General features: G+C 47.9%; 1 protein-coding gene across 3 annotated transcripts in view; it reads left to right on the top strand.

The window, feature by feature from the left end:
* The first annotated feature begins 4,139 nt into the window (after positions 1-4,139).
* The window catches only part of PDGFRA (platelet derived growth factor receptor alpha), a 50,041-nt gene continuing 28,198 nt past the window's right edge, over positions 4,140-25,982 (top strand). Inside the window, exons 1-7 of one of the 3 annotated variants that reach the window (XM_079154548.1) lie at positions 4,140-4,324; positions 13,636-13,696; positions 15,239-15,556; positions 18,105-18,365; positions 19,843-19,973; positions 23,204-23,375; positions 23,467-23,656. In XM_079154548.1, coding sequence (XP_079010674.1) covers positions 13,648-13,696; positions 15,239-15,556; positions 18,105-18,365; positions 19,843-19,973; positions 23,204-23,375; positions 23,467-23,656 — 1,121 coding nt within the window. In that variant the 5' untranslated portion in view covers positions 4,140-4,324; positions 13,636-13,647. Of the gene's footprint in view, positions 4,325-5,423; positions 5,503-7,733; positions 8,036-13,635; positions 13,697-15,238; positions 15,557-18,104; positions 18,366-19,842; positions 19,974-23,203; positions 23,376-23,466; positions 23,657-25,982 lie in introns of those variants that run through there. The other 2 variants (XM_079154549.1, XM_079154550.1) reach the window with 2 other exon arrangements.

The raw sequence follows: 25,982 nt of genomic DNA, 5'->3' as shown, positions 1-25,982 counted from the left end.
TTCAGTCAGACTGGTCTAAACAGAGCCAGCCCTCCTTCCCCTTCTTCCCTCCCAAGCCACAGCTGTGTGTTGGAAAGCTGGATGGCTGAGGCCCCTAATAAAGAGCAGACCTCCCAACCTCCTTACTCCCTCCCCCACCCCTCGCACGGGTTTTCAAATTAAAAGTAACTAAAACGTAAGGCCTGAAGGGGAGAGGGAAGTAGGAGGACAACAACATCCCCAGGTCACAGGAAACCCGTACTCTTTCCCAAGGTAAAGGGTATCAAAAAGCCAGATCCAGGGTCCACCTATCCTGCCACATCTGTCCCAGCTCTGAGGAATGTATGGCCCACCTTGGCTGGGCTGGACCACTCAGTAAGCTCTGGTTCTCAGGGCCATTAAAACAGGCTGCGTGTTAGGAATCATCGACAAGGAGCTGCTTTCTGCTACTCCCTGGGAAGAGTTTTAGAGACACAGAAGAGACGCTGCGTCTTTGTGCCAGCGACCACGGAAGAGGTGGGCAAAGGTTCCTGGAGAGAGGGTCACTGCCTGGACCCTTCACAAGAACTCCTCTTTTTCCACGTCTTGGACGGGTCTCAATCTTAGCCTGCAAAGAGACTCCAGGCGCTAGCTTCCTAGCCTCCGCAGGGGGCAGGCCCGACCCAAGCGCTGAGTCCTCTTCCCTCTCCCGGACCTCACAACTGTGCAATGCATCCGCGACCTCGGCGGAGCCTTCCCTGCAAAGGACCCTTCGCTGGCCCCAGGGAGGCAGCTCCTGCACACGCAGACCAGAGTTAAAGGCGGGTGGAAGAAAGGGCAGTCCGCGCAGTTTTCTTTTGCAAACCACCAAAAGGCCCTTCAACGTTCAATTCAAGAGGTCAGAAACACCCTCCACCCTTGCCCGCCCATCAGCTTCATTTGAAAAGAAATTCGCAAGTTTGTTTAAACGTGATTTTCACAACTAAGGGCTTGGGTTACTATTACATTCTTAAGTCTTAAGCAAAAGGACCTTTTGCTTAAGGTCCAAGGAAAGTAGTGTTGGGGGCGGAGTTGGGGAACTGGGGAGAAGTCATAAAAAGCCAGCTCAGAGGGAAACGCCCACGAAGGTAAGGTGTGCTGGGCAAGCTGCAGACGCTCTTACCCAGGAATTGGGCCGAAGGTGCCGGGACACAGGGCAGGACAAGCATCCCCCCATGCCCGCGCTCCAGTGAACATTTTGATCTGGTTGTAAAAGTTTACGGGTCTCTCTTTTTGAAGGTTAGCTCATCACTGCACCTCTTTATACCTTGCACCCAATTTCTGATCGCTCTCTGCCCTAGAGGAGCCAAGACTGGGCCAGAATCGCCGCGCTCCGCATCCCTTTCCCCAAACTTCCCGGCCCCACTCGGCTCAGAAGTTGGGCCTCCTTCCCAGGCTGTCTTGGCCGTCTGGACTCCAGAGTTTGAGAGGAAACCTTCACTCTTAACCCCTAAAGGGGGGGGGGGGCGGTAACAAGAGGTTGAAAAATCACAATCCGGCTGCGTGTTGAGATCTTTGTACACAGTCTAGGCCCGCGAAGGCCAGTACTTCAGGATCCCAGCGCCACTGGGTCCCCGCAGGATGTCCCGAGGAGACGCCCAGGAAGGAGAGAAAGGACTCCGCAGTCGGCCTTGGCTGGGCAGGGCTTCTTGCCTACTGCGCCTCCGAGACCACCCAGGACCCCGGGCGTCGAGGGAGCAATCTGGAAGGATCTTAGAACAACACGGGAAGAACGCGGCTGGGCTCGCTCCACCTCCGCCCGACGCCCAGGGCTGACTGACGGGAGCAGACCCGACCTCTCCAGGAGCCCCGCGGACTGTGGAGGGCGGAAAACGCGATTCAAACCCGCCTATGAGCAGTGGAAAGGGCGGGGGCTGCAGGGGCACGATGGGTTTAAGAAACCACCCGCCTCAATTCGAGGGCCTCCTGCCCCGAGGTTGCTCCTGACCACTGGGTTTATTTTGCTTTTGCAGGGGAGGCAGATGTTGACCTCTCTTCATTTTTGCTCGATCCAGCCTCGGCGAAATCTTCCCCCAACCATTTGCTTCCCTGCGCCACCCCCCACCGGGGCGCTATCCCCGGAGTCAGCTCCCCGGGCCTTTAAACCTTTGAGAATGTCACACATGGAAACCTTTAGCAAATGTTTGTTAATGATCATAACAAAAGCATCATTCAAATTAGGCAGGTAATTACTACCAGAAGGACAACTGGGTGCGCGCTTGCTCATCCATTTCTCTCTGCTGTAAACTCCTGAGGAGTTTCTGCCCAGAGATACCCTCGCCCAGCCCGCTTTTTTTGGCCCCTTTAAACGGCTCTAAAATGAACTGTGAAGTTACCACTTGGGAACGGGGAACGCTGGGGTCCCGCGTGCAAGGGACCCCCCGCGGCCTGAACAAGCTGGCGGTAACACAGCCGCAAAGCGGGTACTCCTGGGCAGGTTCCTTACCTCGCCTCCTTCCCTTTTGGGTACCAAGTATCAAAAATCAGACCGCTACTTATATTTAATAATAGCATGAATGCCAGTACCGGCTTTCCCCTTTTATTCCGCCCTCTGTTTTTTTTTTTGTTTTTTTTTTTTTTTGAGGGGGTATTTAGTCCCCGTTCATTGTCTACAAACATTACGGTATCCTGTTAGCATTCCGAACAAGGGGCTGTTCATATATTTGCCTTCAATGATTTCCTGAAGGAACATGTGGAAGTAATAGCAAGCGGTGCAGTCACCCGAGCTGAAGATGCACGAGAAGCGGGCGTGCAGAAGAGCCCGGAGGAATGGAGCCCCCAGCTCAGCCCTAGGAGTCACTTTGCGGAGCCTGAAACCCCACGATCCTGTCCCAGTTAGGCACAGCTCCGCGCCCTTGGGAGGGCTTTCCTAGGGCGCTCCCCCGCCCGCTGTCCTGCATTCACCCTCCTGGTGAGGCAGAAGGTGTTGGCTACTCGACGTGCCAGTCTCAACCAGATCGCTCTGCCCATTGGAGGGGGTGTGTGTGGCGGATGGTGGGGTGGGAGAGGAGGATAAAGGATGACTCCCCCACCTCTCTCAAACAAGATAATTCAAAATTAGAGCGCGAAAGGCTAATGGGCTCCCCTCCCCCGCCCTCGCTGTGTTGTCCCACTCCGCGCAGGTCTGGTTCTTGGAGCGTCAGCGCCCCCTTTCCCTCGCAAGCAGGATCGTGCTTTTCCAACACTGTCTCTTTTAGTCTGGAGCACCGGGTTTGAGGCTCGACTCGAGCGTCCGACCCACTCGATGGGAGGGAATTCAGGGAGAGTCAAAATGTACCCTTCCCCGGGATGCGGAGTGGCAGGCCTGCGGTAGACAATCCTCCAAACACCCAAGCCAGAGCTTTTTTGTATTGCGAGACACAAGCTAGGGCAACCTCTCCCAGATAATCCCCATAACAAAGGCACAACAAGATAAGTGGCTCCTAGGGAGTAAAGGTCGTTCTGCGCGAGGACGTTCCCAATTTACGCAGACCCTCGGTTATTTGTACCGTATCTCCAACTCCATCCAGTCTTTCAAAAACCGGTCATCATCATATTGGACTCAACAGTTTGCCTAATCCCATTAAAGGATTAACAACTACACGGTCTTTCCTCCCTAAAGACCCTAGTTCAAAAACGACGCAACCGCTTAGAGATTTCGCTCCAGGGCCCTATTTCTGGTTGGGCCAGGAGTTGCTACAGAAGAGACCTTTCTCAATTCCAGATTATATTCTTTCTGGACATTTACTACAAATTTACTTGATCTTTTTCTTCTTTTCAAAGAGAGTACACAACTATAGCATCGTAGGAAAAAAAAAAAAAATCCCCCAAATTGGGAGGCAAACTCATTCTGGAAATGATGGGCTGTTTGTAGTTCCACGAAACATCTTTCCCGGCAGAGCGTCAACACCTCCCCTTTCAACCACCCCCACCCCATCTGGTCTGCTTCTCCCCGCCCGCCCCCCCCCTCTTGCCTCCCCCCAGCCAGTTGTTGTCGAAGTCTGGGGGTTGGGACAGGACCCCCTGATTGCGTAAGAGCAAAAGCGAAGGCGCAATCAGGAGACTGGGAGATTCAGAGTGCAGGGAGTTCTAGGGTAACTTTTATTTTGAAGAGGCCAAGGGGGGGGGGGTTCATTTCCTGACAGCTATTTACTTAGAGCAAATGATTAGTTTTAGAAGGATGGACTATAACATTGAATCAATTACAAAACGCGGTTTTTGAGCCCATTACAGTTGGAAATAGAAGGAGAGAAACAGAGAAGGGGACTGCAAGAGAGGATTGGAGGCCGTGGACGTACTTTTTACTCCATGTATAGGATTTCCATTTCGGATTGACATAGGAGGAGAGGTAAGGGAAAGGAAAAAAATGATTTTTGTTTCTAAGGGAAGTCTGATCAGACTCTGGCTCTGGACGAAGAGAAATTAACTTTAAACTTGGGACGAGGAGAAAAAAGAAGAAAAAAAAAATGGACCTGAATTTCAGTTATGTATCCAGAGAGTAATTTATTCTGAATAAACTTCACGGGATGGGGGGTATAACCGTAGAGTTAGGAAGTCTGGAATTTAAAAACAACAACAACATTTTCCAGACCTATTTTTAAAAGCAGTGTTTTTCTAACAACCCTATGGCCTCCCAAAGAAATTGTTTAGGCTTACATTTTTGAGGTTTCTTTTGGAGGTGGGGGTGGTATTCGTGGATGCTGGAACGAACACCAAGTAACGCTGGGGGTGGAGGCAGAGGTGTTTGCCCTCTTCTTGGCAGTGGGTCCTGGAAGGCGACAGGTTTTTAATGAGTATTTTCATTCCTCGTTCGCGGTTTGGCGGGATATTGCTGCAGCCGGTGGTGTGGAGCGCGGCTGCAGGACCCGGAGAGGTGGGGAGCGAAGGGCGCCGAGTGGGGCGCGGGAAAGGGTTTGAGCTGGGGGAGGTGTGAAGGGCTCGCCTGGAGGAGGCAGGACCTCGGGTGCCTGCCGGGTGCACATGGCGCCAGCCAACCGCGCGTAATTACTGGACGGCGCTGCGCCTGGTGCGAGCCGGGGCCAGACTCAGCACTGCGGTGGAGGCAGGACCAGCAGAGAACCGGCTTGGGCGAGGGTTTGGGGAGCTCCGGAGCGATTTGCTGGGTCAGTGAGGTGTGAGAAACAGCGGGCGCCAGCCCCGCAGTGCGCTCGGATTGAGTGCCTCTGGCGGGGGCGACAGCGGCGGCGCGGGCGAGCGGTCTGGAGTAATGACAAACACATTTGGCCCCGAGTGAAAAAGTCGTCGTTGCCTCGCATTCCAGCAACTGGGATTTAAGGAATTTCGAGCTGCACTCCAAGGGGCCCTCATTGTGCACGGTGGTCCCCACCCCCACGGGTCTCCGCTTGCCTCCTTCTCAGTGGAATCGTTTCTGCAAAACCGGGCGCTTGGTTTCTGCTCAGTCCTGACCACAGGCAGAAGAGTCCAAGTCTACTCCAAAGTGCTGACCTTCTTGTGAGGAAGTTAGAGACTGCTCGAAACGGACAAACTTGGCTGCTGGTAAGACAGGTGAGAGGCCGACCGTCCTCATCCATCCTGTGGGCACCCCAGCCGGGGACGCTCTCTCCCCTTCGTGCTTCTCTCCGCGCTGGGATGCGTGGCACTGACCGCCCGCGCTCATCCTCACCAGTCGCCCCTGTTTTCTATTTCTTTCTCAGCGGTGGCCTTCCTGCGGGCTTCCGAACCTTCTAAGCGCATCCCTCCTTCCTCCGCCGTCTATCTCCAAGGAAATCAGTTTTTGCACGTGAGAATAACTCCTCTGGGCAGCGCCAGGAGAGCGGGCGGCGTCTACTTGGCTTTGAAATTACTGGGATCTGCTGTCTGTTCGGAATGGGTGTTGACTAACTTACAGCGAAAGGGAGTGTGGCCCCACCGGAGTACGCTGCCGGATGGTGTCTGGGCGGCCAGGCCAGGTGTGCGGGCCTGCCTGTACCCTGGCGTTGCGCCTTGGTGGGAAAGGAAGTGCTGGGCACTCTCCACTGTAGGTCTCTTTCAAGCCAGGGCGCTCATCCTGCACTAGAACCCCAGCCCTGGCTTAGACCTCGGAATGTGCGGAAACTGCCTGGAGGATCTTGCTACTCAGTCCATCTACGAGGGTGGGAGGAAAACATTGGCTGGGAGGGAGCGTGGATGGTCCCTATCAAGCCTGGGCCGCTCTGCGCGGGGCGGAATTGCCTGGAAAAGCCCGGGACTGGGCGGTGTGGGAAATGGCTTTTTGGCTTCATGACCGTATTGCTCAATGTTTTGGACCCACTCATCTCGCCTCGATCGCTCCCAGTCAGATCTAGAAAGCTTTATGGAGTCTGAAGGCAAACGGGGCACGACTTATCTAACATCCCAAAGCCCTGCGAGGTCTTGGGCCGCGGGAGGAGAGGGAGGGGCGCCCCCAGGCGTGCGGACCTCACCCGCAGCCGCTCTGGCTCTGGTTTTTACATAACCCTGCTCTCCATCTGGCCGACCTGAACCCTGGCGTTGCACCTCCTCCCTGTTCTCGGCCTCTTCCTCTCTAGTACTCTTGAAGAGGAGCCCTTTCTTGACTCCGGGACAGGCGGGGACCTGTCTGTCCTGCTTTGACGCCCTGGTCAGTCCTTACTTCGGAGCTCTGGCATAGTCCTGCTTTTGGATTCACCCAAGCACAGCTGGACCTTGCTGGAGAGAGTGAGTGGGCGCCAAAGGAGAGGGAGGCGCCAGGAGTGAGCAGTTGATGGTCCCTTGTGCCCATGGATCTTGATCCAGTCCTTAGATCGCCAGGGACTTGAAACAGAGCCCGGGAGCCCAGCTCTCCGCCGGGGTTGCTTTCTTCCCGGGGCGCAGACAGGGGAGGGATGCAAGGGGAGGGGCAACGGGCTGGGCTTTGCAGCTGAAAACGCGTCTGGCGCCGAGGCGGGCCGGTTTTGTGCCTCCTGGGGACAGGCCGTGGGCGGCGCGCGTCCTGAGGACGTGGTGGCCAGCGTCTTCCTGTAGACCTCGATGGGTGGGACTCCTTCTGACTTTCGGGGAGCTGGGGCCAGGTTACACATTGTTAGTGGAAAAGTGACAATTTTGGAGGAAAGCGCAAAAAAAAAAAAAAAAAAAAAAAAAAAAAAAAAAAAAACCTGAATAAGGGACCAAAAGGTGCGGCTTTCAGTGTCCCTAGAGTCCAGCACTCAGAGTCTGCCTGCAGCATCTGCCTTGGAGAAGACGGGAGAAAGGAATCTTGGGGGATCGCGCCCAGCGCGGGATGCAGGGTCAGGCACAGATCGCTTTTCCCGACTACACTGTAGTCCTGCCGGTGCTTGCCTTTTGCTGAAGTGGCTCGGCGGCATTTCCTTTTGTTTTAAACTGAAGGGCGAACCAGGGATGGGTTGGGAAAGTGGATGGTGGGAGAGAATAAAAGGGAACCTCAGACTTGGGTCACCTCCTTCCCTGCCTCTGCTACAGTTCTCCCTCCCCGGCGAAAGGGGAGCGAGAGGTGCCAGTAGCCGAGGGTGTGCTTGGGGGTGGTAGCAGCGAAGGCGAGCGTCGGGCAAGGAGGGTACCCAAGAAAGCCAATTTCTTAAAAGCTGAGGGGGCGCAGGCTCCGCTCGCCCAGTTCTTACCCTTACTGCTGTCCGCGGCCGTGCGGCTCTCCGGCCCATAGGAGGCGCTGGTGCACGCTTGTAACCCTAAACCCCTCGGCCCCTCTCCCTCCACCCCGCCCAGCCCCTCTCCCTCCACCCCGCCCGGCCCCCTCTCAGGTCTCAGTCGAAAACAATGCAAACGCAGAGCGTTGTGCCTGGGGTGTGGCGGCATCTTCAGCTCTGTGGCGGGGAGCGCGGCGACTAGGGCAGTGGGACACCGGAGCGAACCGGCGTCACCACCAATATCGTGGCGACCGAGCCTTCCAGAGCGTGGAGGAGGCGGTGGGTGGAGCGGCCCACGCCGCAAAGGTGTGGGTGTGGCGGTGTCTGGAGCCAAACGGCGCGGGTGCGGAACCTCCGAGGGAAGATTTGCAAGTCCCGGTCCCGGCAGCGCTGTCGGGGACCCGGAGTCTGAGCTGCGGGTTGCGGAGCGAGCCAGCCGGGTAAGATCCGCGGGGCTGCCGCGCCCTCTAGTGGGCTCCCGGGGCGCGCCCCGCGTCCACCAACCCCCGGCGGTCAGCGCCGCCGTCGCGGAGCGGAGCGCTGGGAGCCAGGGCACCTAGAAATCACGATCATCAGGGTCACCTTTACCCCTTTTGAGGGCCTCGGAAACTCCCGGCAGGCACTGCTGGTCCCAGGGGGCGCTGTGTGGGCGAAAGGGGGCTGAGGCCCCGGGTGTGGGCTGAACTGGGGTGTGAATTATAATTCACTTTGCTGGGACCGGAGTTCCTTGCGATCTTGGAGGACAGTTGCGACCTTCGGCGTACCATCCTGGCACAGGTTGCCCTGCGGAGCCGGCGGCCGGTTGTTTATTTGTCTTACGACCCTGCATTATTGTGCAACGGGAAGGTCGTTTCCAATCAGCCGGGCTGCGCAGTCCCTGCCGGGCGGTGTATGAGGAATGACAATGGCGTGCGAACAGATTGGGCGGCGCGGCCGGGGACCTGCATCGCGGGCCCCCTCGGCTCGGCCCAGCTGGTATTCCTGCCCCGACTGGCTGAAACGAGGAAGTGGTGAGAGCGGGGGCTCCACAGTCCCTGAGTGGCGGGTCCTGCTGAACTTTGCTGTCCGGCGGAGCAGCGTCCTCTTTCAGGCTGCCGAGGCCAGGTTGCCTGGCGCACCCGCTCTTAGCTGTGCGGTAATGGTGTCAGCCCCTCGCCCAATCTCCTGGGCCGGGAGGGGTTCCGGCATTTTCGATAGCAGTTTTGCTATATTTGCTTTCGTTCCGAGGCTTTCAGCGGAGGTCACCACGAAACCTAAAAGTACAGCCTAAGAAAGGAAGATTGGAAGTTAAGATGTGGGAAATTTTTGCTCAGAATTCTTTGCAGTGACGTCTGTGTATCGGTGAACCCCGGGATGCACGTCCTTGGACCAACACTGCCATCTGCTGATCATCCTGAAGAACTTAGAAGTGGGCTTCGAGGAGATTCCACGCAAGCGGGAAGATGCGTTTTTGCTGTTAGTCTCAGGAAACATTGACGGACATTTGTTTTGTGGACATTTATGTACTTTTTTGCCTCCTTTTTTTCTTGTGCTGGGGATGGAATCCAGGTCCTCAGGCATGCTAGGCAAGTGCTCTACCACAGAGCTACATTTCCAGTCCCCAACCCTAACAATCATTAACAAATGATTGTTAAGCATTTTACATTTACTAATGAACAAAGGCTTTACCTACCTCATCCAATGATCAGAGTAGAACTGTAAGGAGGTAGGCGCGCATTTGTGTTCCTGTTGTAAGGGAGGAGACCTACTTTGGGGGATTTGGCGACCTCAAGTTCAATGCTCCATTGTACTACAAGTTTAGTCATTTTATTCTACTAAGGTTAAATATCTGGTGCAAGGAAGCAGAAACATTTATGAACTCTGATTGTCCCATAAAATGCTCCTGTCTAAAAATACCCACCCATCACTGGAATGTCTAATGGAGTTCCAGGGAGATCAAAACAAGGTTCTGGTGGGGCGCAGATCCTGGGAAACATAGTCTTCACTGGAAAACAGAAGTGACCACTGAGGTAGACCTGCATTTGGGTTGCTTGGGCTGAAGTTATGAGACTGAGTAGAACTTTGCCGAGAAAAAGTAAGATGTGTAATTTTCACAGTTAGAATTAACTTAGGAGAGCCGAAATTAACCGAACCTCGGAAATCTGAATCTTGAGGTCATCAGTGGCTTTGGGACTGCGAGAGTGTCTCTTGTGGTCTTTAATCATGCCAGGGTGGGGTGAAACTCAGTAGTCAGTGGTCCTGCTGTGGGGTGTGCTGTGCTGGTGGTGATGAGGAAGCTGGAACTGCTGTGATGAGTGGGAATGAATGGTGTTCTGGAAATAAGACCCTTGCGCTGCTTTCTTTCTGTTTACTCCCTAAGCATGGTTGCCTTGCGTTGAAGTCCGTTTTCAATGGCTCTTAACTGCTGATTGCAGGGAATGAGATGGTATACTCTTAAAGAGAAAGGATGTAGCTGCAATCAGATTCGTTTCTGTTTTTGGGCCTGATTATATTGGTTCATCTTCTAATATTCTTCATGGAGGTTGCAAAGGCATGGGAGTGGACCACTGACCTGGGATGAATTTGGAGTTCAGATCCACTTCCCCAGTGATGCAAGTCTGGAAGTAGCCACCTCTGATATTGTTCTCATGTAACACATCTTAGGAGTCTGTAGAAAAAGAGTCAATATGAAAACTAAAGAACTTTGTGTTCCACTATGTATGTGAGTCCTGCATAATGTTGTAGAGCAAGCAAGCAAGTCAGGCAGTATTAGTCCCAATTTATAGAAGAAGAGAAGGAAGTTCAGAGACATGGACAAAGTTTCATATTTGGGAACAGAACCTAGTTCCATGTGATTTGCATTGTCTCCTCTGAGAGAAGGAGCTAAAAACCATGTCACCTGCTTGAGAGCAAAAGTGGCACAGATCTCTTTTCCCAGGTTGTTTCTCTAACGTGTAGAAAATACCTTTTGAGCTGTGAATATAGAGGATCAAGAGTGAAGTCCAACATAGAGTTGTCATGAGAGAAATAACTAACAATTAATAAAATGATTTGAATGAAATCTGCTATTTCTTCCTGCAAAGTTTCATTGCCACTAACTCTGACAGTGCCTCAGAATTTGCAACCTCAGTTACTTGTACTTGACACCTGACTTGAGGATGATGTCCAGGGTAGGAGTAACTAAGGATGAATATTTCTTCCCAGAATAGAAAAACACCAGGAATAGCAAGACTCACTCCCACAGGCAAATAGGTGAGGGAAATCTCCATCTTTCCCGTCACCTCCCTGTGGGGTGGACACTCGGCAATTGTTCACGAGTACATGGTCTGAGTTACAGATGAGTAATGACATGAAATTTCACAAATATGCCTGGATTTCTAGCCAGGGAGCTGGTGTTATCTGAGACGGGAATTTGAAATCTCAAGCAAGCACATGTTGATGCTCAGTATTGGCGTCATTATCGCTCTGCAGGAGGCCCTGTTTTCATTGCCCACTTCGTATGTCAGTAAATAATCCTCCCTGGCAGCAGGTCCACCGTATCTGGACACACAGAAGGAAATCTGGTGGGGCCTGGCCAGGGCAAAACACTCCTCAGAGTCTGCTCTGCAAATGCAGTGAGTCCCTCTGCTAAGCTCGCCAATGCTTGAAAGATATATCACCAGCAAGCTTGGCTAAAGAAATACCGGATATAAATGTGATAAAACCCAAGACATCAAGCTGGCGCTGGAAGCCACTTTGAAGTTTGCTAAGAGGGTTATCAGTGGGAGGCTGATATTTGTATGTACAAACACACAGGCCGTTCCTGCTAATTGTGGTAAGTCAGGCGGCCAGCCTGGCTCTGGGGCCCGCTGCGCCTGCCACCGCAGCAATGTGGAAACCTTGCGTCTCTCAGTACCCGCCAAGATCCTCAGAAGCCGTCAGCCAGCCAGCATCGTGTGAACTGCACTTGGGTTCACATCACTGCAATTATTTCTCCCACCGTGGTGAGCAAAGAAGGAAAGGGAGAGGGCCTGCCATTTGTGTTAGGAAATAGCGGGTGTGTAAGGGGACAGGTTCGAAACACTGACCTTCCCTTGAGAGAGACGGTATGGTGGAGTGGAGAGAGCAGAGTTTTATGCATCTCCCAGATCCTGTTACTATGCTGGCTCTGCCACCAGCTGTGTGTCTTTGGGTCATTTGCTAAACTTCTCTGGGCCTCAGCTGCCACTTCTTAGACTCAGCTATCACAGAGTTATTCTAATCAAATTGGCATACACATAGAAACTTTGGTGTAGTAAATAAAGATTTCTCATTCTCTTATTTATTTTTCCTATCCAACGTTCCCAGCCCAGCATTCCATCTTTCAACTGTCCTTCTTCCTCCTTCATTTTCCTGGTAGAATTCAGTGAAGCAGTAATTGATTTCTGCAACTAGGCCACTGTAAAGCCAAAACACATGACCGGGCACCACCAAAAACTAGGTTTAGGCTGTTATCGACTGGATCCCCTTCCGCTAAAACAAACAGCTTCAGAATAACTAGGGCTTAGCAAGGCATACCTTGACACCCCCGGCCCCCAACTTTTAAAGACAGCATACTCAGGAATCATCTGCACACATCCTAGTTTCCAGTCAGTGATGGAACACACTAGGTCCCCTTGGTTCACTCCATTGCATGTGCTGGGGTGCAGTGGGACCCCCACTATGGAGTCTCTTAAAGCTTTCTTCCTGCTCAGGCCCTGGGAGGGTGAGTTGAGTGCTGAGAGGCCCCAGTACCTGCGGACCCGCTTACAGCTCCTTTTCACTGACTTCAGCAAGAGGGCTTTATCAGTGACTACCTGGGAGGTGAAGGAGGGGATAAAGTGAGTGGAGGAGTAGCCGACCTTTCTAGAGAGCTGCAGAACAGGCCAGTCAGTGGTTTACTGCGGGCCCTGGTGGGCTCCTCTTTTTATTTTATTTTATTTTATTTATTTGTTTGTTTGTTTGTTTGTTTATTTATTTGTGGTCCTGGGGATTGAACTTAGAGGTTCTTTTCCTCCGAGCTACATCCCTGCAGGGTTTTGCTAAGTTGCTGAGTGTCTCACTAAGTTGCCAAGACTGGTCTCCAACTTGCAATCCCCCTGTCTCAGTCTCCGAGTCGCTGGGATGACAGCCATGTGCCACCGTGCCCAGTCAATCCCCTGTTTAATTTCTTTTTCTCCCTAAATTTTTGTTTCCCTCCCTTCCTTTCTTCTTGCCCAGTACTTGACCTGTTTGTGTCTTGTGGACGTTCAGTTTCGATCTCTTTCCACTTCTCCATTCCCCGGATATCACTGTGGGAATCAGGTCTCTGCAGGTGCTGTTTCCCTAACATGAAAGCAATTGGTTTCCCTCAGTTCAACACAGGAGCCCAGGCACTGTCCTCTCTCTTTTCCTCATTCAAGCTGTGCCCTGTGTCCCATGCCTTGCTTAGCCCTGCTGTGAATTCAGCAGGTCTTATTAGAACCCGGGCTGGGCTTGGGATGTTGCTCTGTGCCCCAGCTTTCCTGTAAGTGTCCTGTAAGTGACATCAGTGAGTGGGACTTTCTCAAACTCTATATCAGAAAGATATTTTCATATTAAAAGTTGTTCCAGCCCAAGCAACTTTTTTGAAAGTTGTACAGGATGAGAACTTTTGGTGGATGGTAACACGAAGCAAGTGACGACCCCGTTGGAGAAAGAACTCCCCTAGTTTAGAAGTTGAGAAAAAAAAAAATCATTAATGTTTCTTTCTGTATTTTTGCATTCTTAATTTAAATGGTCTAAGGAACAGTTCTCTATGCTCCAAGACAATAAATTAAGATTTCTTGGAATTCTGAAAGCTACAGGCAATCAAAAAGGTGTTTCAGCTTCAGATCATGTGGTGATCTGGGAGTTCCATCAGGCTATTTGATTCTTTCTTTTTAGACCTCTTACTGTGAATCTTAAATGAGGACCTTTACAAAATTTTGTTTTGCTAAAGTGATGCCATTAACATTTTTTATTGTGCAAAGCACAAAGAGAACAAGGCTCAAGGGTTGTTTTCTATTAGTTAATGCTGTTTCTGTTTGGCTTTTGATTTTTACAGTTTTCTGGAGCTATGGGAACTTCCCATCAGGCCTTCCTGGTCTTCGGCTGTCTCCTCACAGGTATGCATCACCGTCCTGGGGAAACCCTGTTTTCTGTGTACTTTGACATGTAGTTCACAAGTCTGTAAAACCAAATGGAAAATTTTCTAGAACAATCACAAACCCTCAGCTCCCTCTGCTGCATTGCATTAATTCCATTTCAAAAAGAAAGATCTCCAGTGCCAGTTTGAGAATATATATATGTATATATAATCCTGGCATTGGAATGGTAGTTATAATAGTCCAATCTTGTCTGCTACCATCTTCTGGGCTTCTGGGAGAGGTGTATCAGAAAAACCTCAATCATATTCAAAAGAAATAAAGAATAGGAAATTCTTGTCCAGGTAATCATATCTGTCAAATCAACTAGTCCTAATGAAAAATTCTTATGGTGCTTAAAAGTCTCCAAGTCACCTCTACTCTTCTCTAGGAATCTAATTGATAGATGAGTGTTTGACTCTTGGGAATCTTATTAATCTTTCTCATCAAGAGGACACCATGCACCATTTCTTGAAACACTGATCAGATTTCCCTAGTTTTCATCTAGGTATTTATGCAGTGCAGAGGTTCCCATGAATCCAGTGCTTTTCTAGTGTAAGGAGTTAACTTAGCCTGCTACTGTCTTTATGCCTTATCCACATGGGTACGGTGGAATGGAGCAAGACCAGAGACTTAGTAATTCTAAACTCCACTAAGCACGCCCCACCTACAGGGTGGTAGGTGGCACAGATGCCCTGACAATGGCTGTCCTAACAAGCTCAGGGACCGTACTGGTGGCATGCTGAAGTTGGATGGGATTCCCACATTAGCCTCCAAGGTGTATTAGAAGCCATTAAGTTATAATCTCTTCGGTCTGTCTTATAGACAAGTAAAGCTAGACTGAAATTTGAGATCCTAAAATGAATTTAGAGTTTTTGCTCTTCATCTTAATTTATTATTTGTGAATTAATCCACATTATCCTGCTTTGGCTTCTCCAAGTCATTAGAGTGACGGCATTAGAGGCTGGAAGAAGTGGGAGGTGTGTCATTCTTGAGCCCAGATTTGCCCTGGGCTTTGCTCAGTCCAATTGCCTGCCCCTGTTCTTATCCCATCCCCACTTTGATTGTGATGCTGGGGACACACACATCCTAGGCAAGTGCTCTGTTGCCCAGCTACATCCCCAGCCCCCTCACCTCCTTTTTTCACGAAGGGGAACTTCTTCAGGGAATGTACAAGATAAAGAACCCATATGTGTTTGAGCCCATGCCATCTTGGGATATTTTATGGTCACACATAAGAGACTGAAATATGGAATTGGAATCAGATGTCCTCTATCCATCTGAGTGTTTGGAGGGGCGCAACTGGGGGCTTTGGTGGGGCTATTGAGACCTTTGGAACACTCGCTGCTCTCAGCAGATGCAGAGGCCGTTATAATGGGGGGCCTTTCACGGGCATCCAGGCTAACGGATTTTTGCGTAGAAATGGTCATTGTTCATGTGGCTGCTGCTGTGGCTTCCCTCAGTTCCCTGAGTGAGACCGTCCTTTCTGGCTGCACCCTATTCAGAGCATGTTTCCTTTTACAGGGCCGGGCCTAATCCTCTGCCAGCTTTCATTACCCTCCATCCTTCCAAATGAGAATGAAAAGGTTGTGCAGCTGAATGCCTCCTTTTCTCTGCGATGCTTTGGGGAGAGTGAAGTGAGCTGGCAGTACCCCATGTCTGAAGAAGAGAACCCCAATGTGGAAATCAGAGACGAGGAGAACAACAGTGGCCTTTTTGTGACAGTGTTGGAAGTGGCCAGTGCCTCCGCGGCCCACACTGGCTTGTACACTTGCTATTACAACCACACTCAGACAGAAGAAAGCGAGATTGAAGGCAGGCACATTTACATCTATGTGCCAGGTGAGTTGGATGGCTCCCCTGGACAGGCTGCTTGGTGCTTGGCCTGTCTCTCCTGATAACCGGAGTGGAGTGTGTGTGTGTGTGTGTGTGTGTGTGTGTGTGTGTGTGTGTTACTGGTGATCAAACTCAAGGCCTTTTTAACTGTGCTAAGATATTTTAAAAATGTAAAATTAGGAAGTATTTACTGGGGAGAATTTGAAAAATAGAGAACACACAAAATTAAATAAAGATCATTTGTAAAGTCATTATCAATAAATATTCATTTTGAAAAAAAAAAGAAATATTCATTTTGAGATGGGGTCTTGATGGGGTGTTGTCCAGGCTGGTCTTGAATTCCTGGGCTCAAGCAATCCTCTGGCCCCAGCCTCCCAAGTAGCTGGGACTACAGATGCACCTCATTGCGCCCAGAGGAACACGCAAAATGACATAAAGATCATTTGTAATGTTATTATCAAGAAATAGTCATCAACATTTCAGAACTGTACTAAGTTTTGAAAATCATCTTTATTATGGTGTGTCCTCCCTTGGCATTGTGCAAAAAGTCTGAAATATTTTCATTTCTATTCACTTTAAACAAGTTTAGTGAGGAGAAATCCCATGCTAGCGACAACGTTATCCTGTGTCCTCTGAGAAGCAGAGGCTGAGATGGGAGTAAGATGGGATTAAGCAGGCAAGGGTGTCATGGGGGAAGGCCTGTGAGAGGGATCCTGCAGAGGCTGGGGGAGCCTGCCTGGTCACTGTGACTCTGTGGGGTGGTTGGGTCCTAACCTGCTGTGCTGGCTGAGAAAGGTGTGGGAACCCCCCAACCTATGGACCCCAGTTTCACTTGTTCATTGGAATTCTCCAAGAATATCCCTGGAGAATGTGACTGTAGGTTGTGCTGGGCTTCAGGGCGAGGCCTTAGACCATGCTGTCCCCAGTGGTCAGAGGGAGGGCTGTAAGTTGCTTTTAGACAGCAGTCACACTAATCCTGGGCTTAGATATGAACTTGCAAAACCATTTTGTTTTCCCTCCGGCCTGGCCCTCCCTGAGCGCTCCTTTGTGATTCTGTCTCTGCCTCTGTGTATATTGCCTTCTATGGAGGACAACTGTTCAAAGAAGGACCCTCCTGCTGTTTAAACGTGGTGCACCAGGGTAGGGAAGATGAGCATTTTAACCAAGGCCTAACTGATGTGCTCTGTGTATTTACACCTGAAATTAACTGGCAGCTTAGTTTGCTGCAATCTTGGCTAACAAAGATCTAGCATTTGGAACTCTAAACACAAATGTGAATGACGGGGATTTCAGTATTTTGTTGGGCAAATTAAAGAGGGCTACAGTTAAACTGTCTCTAACTCTTGCCATCCTTGTTTTGGTGAGGGGTCAGGTAAGGAGGTTCGTCTTTCAAATTGTTTCTGCTTTTCTTTTCTGGTTTGTAATCTGATCCTCTCCTGCTCTCTGTCACCGTGGGCACCCCCAGGATGCAGACCCTCTTCACTTCTTTCTTGTCACCAATCCCTATGAAACTCCCTTCTTAACGGTAAAAAACTTTGTGAAAAGGGTGGACATTTAGAGTGTCACCCCAACTGCACACTGATGCCACACTTAAGTTCCTGCGCTGGAATTCTCTAAGCGAGGGGCGAGGGGCTGGGTGGGGAATGGGGCATTTCTCTCTGCTGTGAACTAGGAACATAAGTTTGTTAAAGGTAGATGAGTTCCAAAGTGTTGATCCACCTGAAATTGTCCAAAAAAGTTTTTCTTTCTGCCCCTCCCTCCACAAGCACCCTCCAAGTAGCCCCTGATTTGCTGTCCAGCAGGCCTCTTCCTTGGCTGTGAGGAAGGCCAGGCCCCTTTTCTGCAGTTGGTGCTTGAGACTCCTCGTGCTTCTTGCCATGGTAGCTTAACTCATTGCTTCTTGGAAGAGAAGATTTCAGATCCTGGAATTGTACTTTTTTTCTTTTCTTTTCTTTTTTTTGGGTGATGCTGGGAATCGAACTCAGGGCCTTGTGCAGGCTAAGCACATGCTCTGTCACCGTGCTGCGTCCCCAGCTATGAACTCGGATTACTCAAGTGGTTATTTTTTTGATGGATTTCTATACTACTTTTCAGTAATACTGGCTGTAGGCATTATGGGTTTCTAAGAGCATTTCATGATATAAAAATTATGACTATGTTCTCCTGTTTTGAACAGAGTTAAACTGTATTATTTTGTTTTGCATTTTAAAATTTTGACTTGCGTTCCTGGCTGGTATTTCTATTTATCATCAGCATTTTTTACTAGGGTACTGACAGTTTGATATTATTCAGACTTCTAAGTCACCTTCTAGCCGTCACAATGACTAATGTCAGTGGGGACACTCTTCTGAATATATTTATAAAGGTAAAATTCATACCTAATAAGAATAATGCCAGGCTGGGAAGGTAACTCTGGTAGGGTGTTTGCCTAGCACCTGTGTGCCTGGGTTCCCAGAGTTGCAAAATAGGAAAACACCATTGGAATAATTTTCTGCATATATGTGAAGAAGTGAAATTAAGCCTAATAGATTCTCCTTTCCTCTCTGAACTACAGACCCAGATGTGGCCTTTGTACCTCTGGGGATGACAGATTATTTAGTCATCGTGGAAGATGACGATTCTGCCATCATACCCTGCCGCACCACTGATCCAGAAACTCCTGTGATCTTACGCAACAGTGAGGGACTGGTGCCTGCCTCCTATGACAGCAAACAGGGCTTCAACGGGACCTTCAGCGTGGGGCCCTACATCTGTGAGGCCACCGTAAAAGGGAAGAAGTTCCAGACCATACCCTTCAACGTTTATGCTTTAAAAGGTACTTGTATGCTGTCCTTCCTTTAAATAAGAGCAACAGGCAAACTCCTCAATGCATGTGAGATTTTAATTCCATCATATTTACTGGTGATGGAGAGCTGGAATTCTGGCTTGGGGATTTAGGATCCCACCTCTGTATAATGCAGCTGATTGCAGTGGCCATAATTTTAATTTTAAGTTTTAAGATTAGCGTTAAGCTTAAAAATCACCAAAGGCTAAAGTTCTCTTACCCAGATAAAGTTTATGTTTTATTGGCTGACTTCAAAATACTGCAAGGCATTCTTTTTGTGCATAAGCTTCTTACTATTTGATTCACATTCTTGACAACAGAGACCCTAAAAACAAACATACACCCCAGGGGCTTGGATGCCTGGATTAATTTTAGTAATTTAAGAATTAAGTGATTTTAGTTATGAGAAAAGACTGTACCGTAGACCTTGGACTAAATCCCTTTGATGTGAGTGGTTAATGTGAATGGGAAGGTGTAACGCAGACTGGGGGATGGGGTCCCTAGATGTTTCTGGAGGACTAGCCCTACACGAAGGCAGTGGCAAGAGTGGGCACTGGACTCTTGTTAAGGGCTCCTTTTATGCCAGACGGGGTTCTGGACAGGAGCTGAGAATAAATGAGGAGCAGAGTGGCAGGGAAATGGTGGGACACGAGTACAGCGCCTAGGACAATGCACAATAGCCAAGCGATGTCTGTTGGCAGATGAAGGGATAAAGAAAATGTGGTCAAGATACACTGTGGGGTTTACGCAGCCACAAAGAAGAACAAGTCATGTCACTTGCAGGAAAATAAATGGAAGTGGAGACCAGAATTTTGAATGACATAGACTCAGAAAGAAATGTATCATATTTTTTCTCCCACATGTGGAATCTGGAAGGAAAAACAAAGAAAGAGAGAGAGAGAAAGAGAGAGAGAGACAGACAGACAGACTGCATTAAACTAGAAGGGAGACTATCAAGGTAGAGGAAGGGGATTGAGGGGAGGGAGGGAAGAAGGTAGGAAGGGGTGGAGGAGGTATAGGGAAGTGAGATCAAATTATGTTTTTATGTATGCACAAATACACCACAATGAAATGTCCATTATTTATTGTTAATATGCACCAATTGAAAAAATTTTAAAGGTGCCTAGAACAGTGTTGGTCAGTACGGACTGGTGGATTAAATGAATAAATACATTAGTAAAGGCGATTATAAAAAGGTTCAACTGTAACTAACCCAAATGTGGTGTTCTGTTCAGTTGTAATTTATTTTTACTATTGTTATTATTTTGCATTTCAGTATTTTTATAACTACATGAAAAATTGTGTACACTGACTCAAAATTAAGAGTTCTGAGGTTTTCCAATTTTGGTCTTGATCAAACTAGTTTGCAAATTATTTTTCAGCATTTTCTTAAAGAAATAAACCTATTTTTTTAAGAACCTAACTGTATTGTGAATGTTTAGGTCTTTGTCTTTGTTGATTTTTATAGCAACCTCAGAACTGGATCTAGAAATGGAGGCTTTGAAAACTGTGTATAAGTCAGGAGAAACGATCGTGGTCACCTGTGCTGTCTTTAACAATGAGGTGGTCGACCTGCAGTGGACCTACCCGGGAGAAGTGGTAGGTACCCTCTGTCGCTGGCTCTTTGCGGTACAAAATCCGTGGATATTTGTCACCGCTTGCAGCAACAACTTGCACGGGTCTTATGGGTGGTGGACTGGAAACTGAGGCACTTCTATCTTTCTCTTTAGTGCACTGCCTTCTTGCTTGTTTGTTGAGGATAGAGGAAATGAGGTTTACTTGCTTTGAGAGGAGAGAGAGAGAGACTTTGCTTATCAGAGAGAAAGAGACTTTGCTTAAGAGAGACTTTGAGAGAAGGACAGGCTTTGCTTAGAGCTTAGAGGAAGAGAGACTTGCTACGCCTCACTTAAGTTCTGCTGCTTCTTACTGGAGCGTCCTGCATCCTGTGAACTAAGGGTGTGTCTACCTAAGGTGCTTTACTGATGCGTCTCAGTTCTCCGCTCTGCGATCTGCCTTCCGCCGCTGCCCCTACTCGCTGCTGCATGTGTTTCCCTCTAGCTGCTGCCGGGCGTGTGTCTTTCCTTTCTTCTGGCTGCTGTTTGTGTCTAGCTGCTTCCCTGCGTGTGTCTTCTTCTACTGCTTTTCTGCTAATGGCTGCTGTGTGTTTTCTTCTAGCTGCCATTCTGTGTGTTGTCTCGCTCCGCCTACACTTATATCACCTCCGGGAGGCGGAGAGCAGGGCCACGCCTCTTATGCAAAAATTAGCAAGACGCTAGATGTCCGAGCAGGCACAATTAGGAGTGCTTGAGAACACATGCGCATACATTGTGTGCATGGACGATAAAATCACCTGAGTGTGCTTATGTCAATTAACCTCCTCGCTGCCGATGTGATCAACATGGCACAGCCCCCAACACCCTCGGGAGGCACACGATCTGTGACCTGCGCTGAGCCCTCTTCTTCAGGAGTCAGAAGAGATAGGCAGATTCAATGGCTGCAAGAAAACAGCCAGACAATTAGAAAAGCGAACAAACAAGCCTGTGTATTTTGTTGTTGTTGGCTGTTGTTTTTGTTTTTGTACCAGGCATGGAACCCATGGGTGCTTAACCACATCCCCAACCCTATTTTATATTTTAATTAGAGACAGGGCCTCATTAAGTTGCTTAGGGCCTTGCTAAATTGCTGAGGCTGGCTTTGAATCATGATCCTCCTGCCTCAGCCTCCCCAGCTGCTGGGATTCCAGGTGTGCTGCCCCTCCCCTGGCCCTCTGTTTTCACATTCACTAATTACTGAGAAAACCATCCATTCTCATTGTCTCGGCTTTGATGTTTTGGGTTTGAGGCATCTGATAGAGTTGATTGGCTGCCCCTTTTCTTCTTTTTAAAGATGTTTTTATTATAATTTCCCAATTTTCCCCCATATTTTTTACTTGGTGCACTCTCCCTTTTCTGCTGGTTGGTACCCAGGACCCTGTGCCTTCCCATTCTGCCTCCTCTCTGCCTGGCCCTCCTTCAGTAAACAGGCATCTCTGTAATCATTCAACAAAGATTTAGCGATGGTTATCAAGTCCTAAGCACCGTGCTGAAGCTGGTCCTGTCCTGAGGAAGGAGGGAAGGGAACCACTGTGCTGCTCTTGGTCACTGGAGATTCACACGTGGAGTCTCATTCGTTCTCTTTGCTGTTGCTTTGTTTTAGTTGTGATTGACACATCATCATCGTACATATTTATGGGGTGCAGTGTGATGTTCTGGTACATGTATACCTTGTGTAATGATCAAATCAGGGTTATTAGTGTATCTATTAGCTCATTTATTGTTTCTTTGTGGTAAAACATTCAAAATCATTTCTTCTACCTATTTCAAAATACACATTATTATTGCCTATAGTTGCCTTACTGTGTGATAGAAAACCAGAGCCTATTTCTTTCATCTAACTGTAACTTAGTACAGTCTCCTTCCTTCTAAAGCACTGTGGCAGGTGTGTAAGAGAACTGTGTGTGGAAGCCCAGTGCAAAATGATGAACTGTGCTTAACACTGCAGATGAGAGTCTCAGAGAACAAAACCCACATATGTATGCCACTAAGTATTTGTGTATATGTGTGTGTATATATATATATATATTTTTTTTTTTTTCCTTCACTCCTGATTTACAAATTTCTGCTTCTTGCTCTTTTTGGCAGTTGATAGCACTTGTTCCTACCATCCGTTTCTCTCTTGCTTTGACTGCTGCTTTTCCTTCCTCTTTGGGACACCTGTTTGGAAGTTGGAGGGTGGGATTCTCACATTATGCCTTACTAAACCTCATGCATTGAAGGGGACACTCATAGTCCCACATGCGTACATCTTCCCTGAAATAGGAAGCAGTTTTTTTTTTTTTTTCTATTCATTCTGGGTTGCCTTTAATCTTTAAACACTTCTTTTCACTTATGGCAGATAGACTTTTTCCCCCCCAAACCCAAACATGTGCCATTTAGCCCACAAACATATCATCAAATCACTGTTTTATAAAACACATTTTCTTTTATGTAGTACTGGGGATTGAACCCAGGAGTGCTCTACCATGGAACTACATCTCAGCCCTTTTTATATTTTATTTTGAGACATGATCTTGCTAAGTTGCTCAGGCTGACCTCAAATTTTGATCCTCCTTGTCTCAGCCTCCAGAGTCACTGGGATTATAGGCGAGTGCCACTGTGCCTGGCTTACAACATAATTTTCTATGGAACTTTTTTTTCTTTTTTTGATCAACAGAGGCATTTTATTTATATGCATTTTTTTTTGTCTGGCTTCTTTGTGGTCCATGATGCCAGCTGAGATTGTTCATGCAATCAAACCAAACTGAGAGTTTTCCCAGCTCTGTGGTCATCAGTGATTTCAAATTCACCAACCTATCTATGCTTCATCACCACAGTTGAAAGCTGGCCCGTGACTTTGGAGCACAGCCTGATAAGGACCTGGCACTTGCTTCTTTTTTCAGCATCGTTGATGCTCTTGAGAGTGTCAGTCAGGACATCCATGTGCACCATTGGGGCAGGACAGAAAGATGGTGGAAAGAAGGGAAGTGATTTTTTTGTTTTTGTTCTTAGGCTTTATTTTCTAGAGCAGCTTTAGGTTCACAGTAAAACTGAGAGGTGCAGAGATTTCTGATATAACTCCTATGCACTTTTACAGCCTCCGCTGTGGTCAATGTTCCCCACAAAGTAGTGCATCTGTTACAACCGATAAACCTGTATTGAATCATCCTTATTACCTAGAGTCCATGGATTCCAGTAGGGGTCACTCTTAGGAGCGAGCATTTTAAACGTCAGTTTTCTTCCCTTCTGCTGTAGAAAGGCAAAGGAGTCACAATGCTGGAGGAAATCAAAGTTCCATCCATCAAATTGGTGTACACATTAACGGTCCCTGAGGCCACCGTGAAAGACAGTGGAGATTACGAATGTGCTGCCCGCCAGGCCACTAAGGAGGTCAAAGAAATGAAGAAAGTCACCATTTCTGTCCATGGTACAGTCTGCTTTCTAAAATGTCAGTCATCCATGCTGCTTGGGATACGTATATGGTAATCATTATTTATCAGAAACTCTTCCTTGTACAGAGAAAGGGTTTGTTGAAATCAAACCCACCTTTGGCCAGTTGGAAGCTGTCAACCTACATGAAGTCAGACATTTTGTGGTGGACGTGCAGGCCTACCCCCCTCCCAGGATATCTTGGCTGAAAGATAACCTGACTCTGATTGAAAATCTCACTGAGATCACCACGGATGTGGAAAAGATTCAGGAAATAAGGTACAGAATGCCCTCCCTAACTATGCCTCCTTAATGTGTGTATCCTAGACAGACTGAGGCCAGCGTGTATCCCGTGGCTCAGACCCATATGGTAACAGGACATTGGTGAGTATTTAGTGACAAAATGAGAAGAGAGAACTAAAGAGCTCTGCCCCAAAGAATGGCAAGTTACTGAATCCAGCCAGGGTTGGAGGAAAGGTGTTGAAATTGGAAGCACTTGGATTGGATGTTTCCCTTGATCTTCTTTGTATCACAAGTAGCTGCGTGTGATGATTCCACTTGTGAGGCAATTATCACATGAATTTACAGGAAACAAACCTCAGTGGCTTGATTTGGGGCACATTTGCCTCTTAAAACCTCCACGGGAATTAAAACTACAGCCCTGCTGAATCTGGTCAGGAGAGAGTCATGTGATACATCAGATAGATCTCTGCCTTTGATGAGAGTGGTAGATTGCTCACCCCTTGGCCTCAGTTTCCTCATCTATAGTACAGGATTAATAATTCTTTATGTTTTTAATGCAAAGAATTGGACCCGATGCTATTTAGGTCTCTAGCAATTTTAAGTTATGATTTGAATCCAGGAGTCAGAAGGTACATCTTGAAGGGCCAGCCAATTCAGCAGTATGTCCTTGTTGGAAATTTCTGAGACAAAAGTCAGTTCTTTAATTCAAGCCTGCAGAAAAAGGGAAAACCAAACCTTTCTCATCAATTCTCTTAACTCCAGGATTTGCTTTTTTCTTTCTGAACTGAATTCCATATGTAATTGAGAAGCCACATCTGAGAAAATGGAACTTTTCTCCCTCCAGTTCTGGGGATCAAACCCAGGGCCTTGTGCATGCTAAGCACGGGCTCTACTACTGAGCTGCATCCCTCACAGAAATGGAATGTTATGACCTTGATAGTGCAGTGACGGAAGTAGAAGTGGAATTCTGAATCTGGAAGGTTTTTCTTGATGATATGAAATGAAGGTGCACAATGAGGTGGGCATCTTTCCACAAGGAACTTTCTAAGAGGCTGTTGAGGCCAAAAAGGGATAGGGTAATCTTTGTACACCCAACACTTCAGATGAGTGTCCGAGCGTGATCTACAGGCTATAATCAATAGCAGTGACAAGTCAGGCCTGCCAACTAAGCGGTTCTGGAAAGCTGCCTGAAACAGTGATTCCAGAATCCTTCAGCATAATTTTTTTTTTTTTTTCAGTTTGTATTGTGGGCCAGGAAGCACAAGATTGAATATGGTGAATGGTATGTTTGGCTTCATGGCGTTTAAGCCAGCAGACCCACTGGCTTCCTTGGCAGAACATATGTAGACAATGAAGGACAGAGAATCACTTGGTCAGCAGCCAGGTGTGCCTAAGGGGGCTCTCAGGAACTCAGGAATATAATGCAGCAGAGGAAAACCACCCCAGGTTGCTCTTACACAGTTCCTATTGCTCCAGCATTTGCAGAGGACTTCTGAGCCTAAGAAGTACTTTCCACATATAATCTCATTTAACAAATCCTCAGAGAGACTGCTGTGTGCACAATTACCAAATTTTGTACATAAGGAAACTGAGGCATGGAGAATTTCAATAATGCCCAAGGTCTTCTCACCTTTATATATTTCAATAATGCCCATTAAGAAGAACAACTAAGTGGTTACTTTTGCATATTGTGACTTTTTTTTAATAAAGGACAGTTAAATGGGAAAATATATTTACATGTACACACAAAGCCAAATATCATGTGTAACACACGTAAGAAATCTTTTGGGAAATATTCCTGTACTAAAGTATGAATAAGTGTATTTTTCTAACTTATTTTCTTTTGGTAATGGAATACCATGCTTTATAAGCAAATCAAACATGAAGAGGGTGCATTGTATGAAGCTTCCTCCTACTTCTGTCTCCGTCTGTCCATTTATCTCCTCCTGTCTGTGGGGAAACACTATTTAAGTACTAGGGATTGAACTCAGGGACACTCTACCACTGAGTTATATCCCAAGATTATTTTCTTCTTATTTTTGTAAGACAGGATCTTGCTAAGTTGCGAGACTGCCCTCAAACTTGTGATCCTCCTGCCTCAGCCTCCTGGGTTGCTGGGGTTACAGGGATAAGCCAACATACCTGGCTAAGGAAACACTACAGTTAGTTTCCTAATGTTCTTATGAACTGTTCCAGTTTCTTTAGGCAAATACAAGCAGGTAACAATGTTGAGTCCTGGACTCCTCTTCATATCACACATAAAGGGCATTCTCATTTTTTCCTCAAATGGTGTTCCTTTTTTGGCTGAACTATCTAAATGACGTGTATTTAGGGGAAGAAAGTATTCTTTCAAACAGGTAAA

The sequence above is a fragment of the Sciurus vulgaris genome (genome assembly GCF_902686455.1).
Source record: "Sciurus vulgaris genome assembly, chromosome: 9".
Lineage (NCBI taxonomy): Eukaryota > Metazoa > Chordata > Mammalia > Rodentia > Sciuridae > Sciurus > Sciurus vulgaris.
The sequence above is the reverse complement of the archived record's forward strand: the minus strand, read 5'-3'. Positions and strand labels throughout refer to the sequence as shown.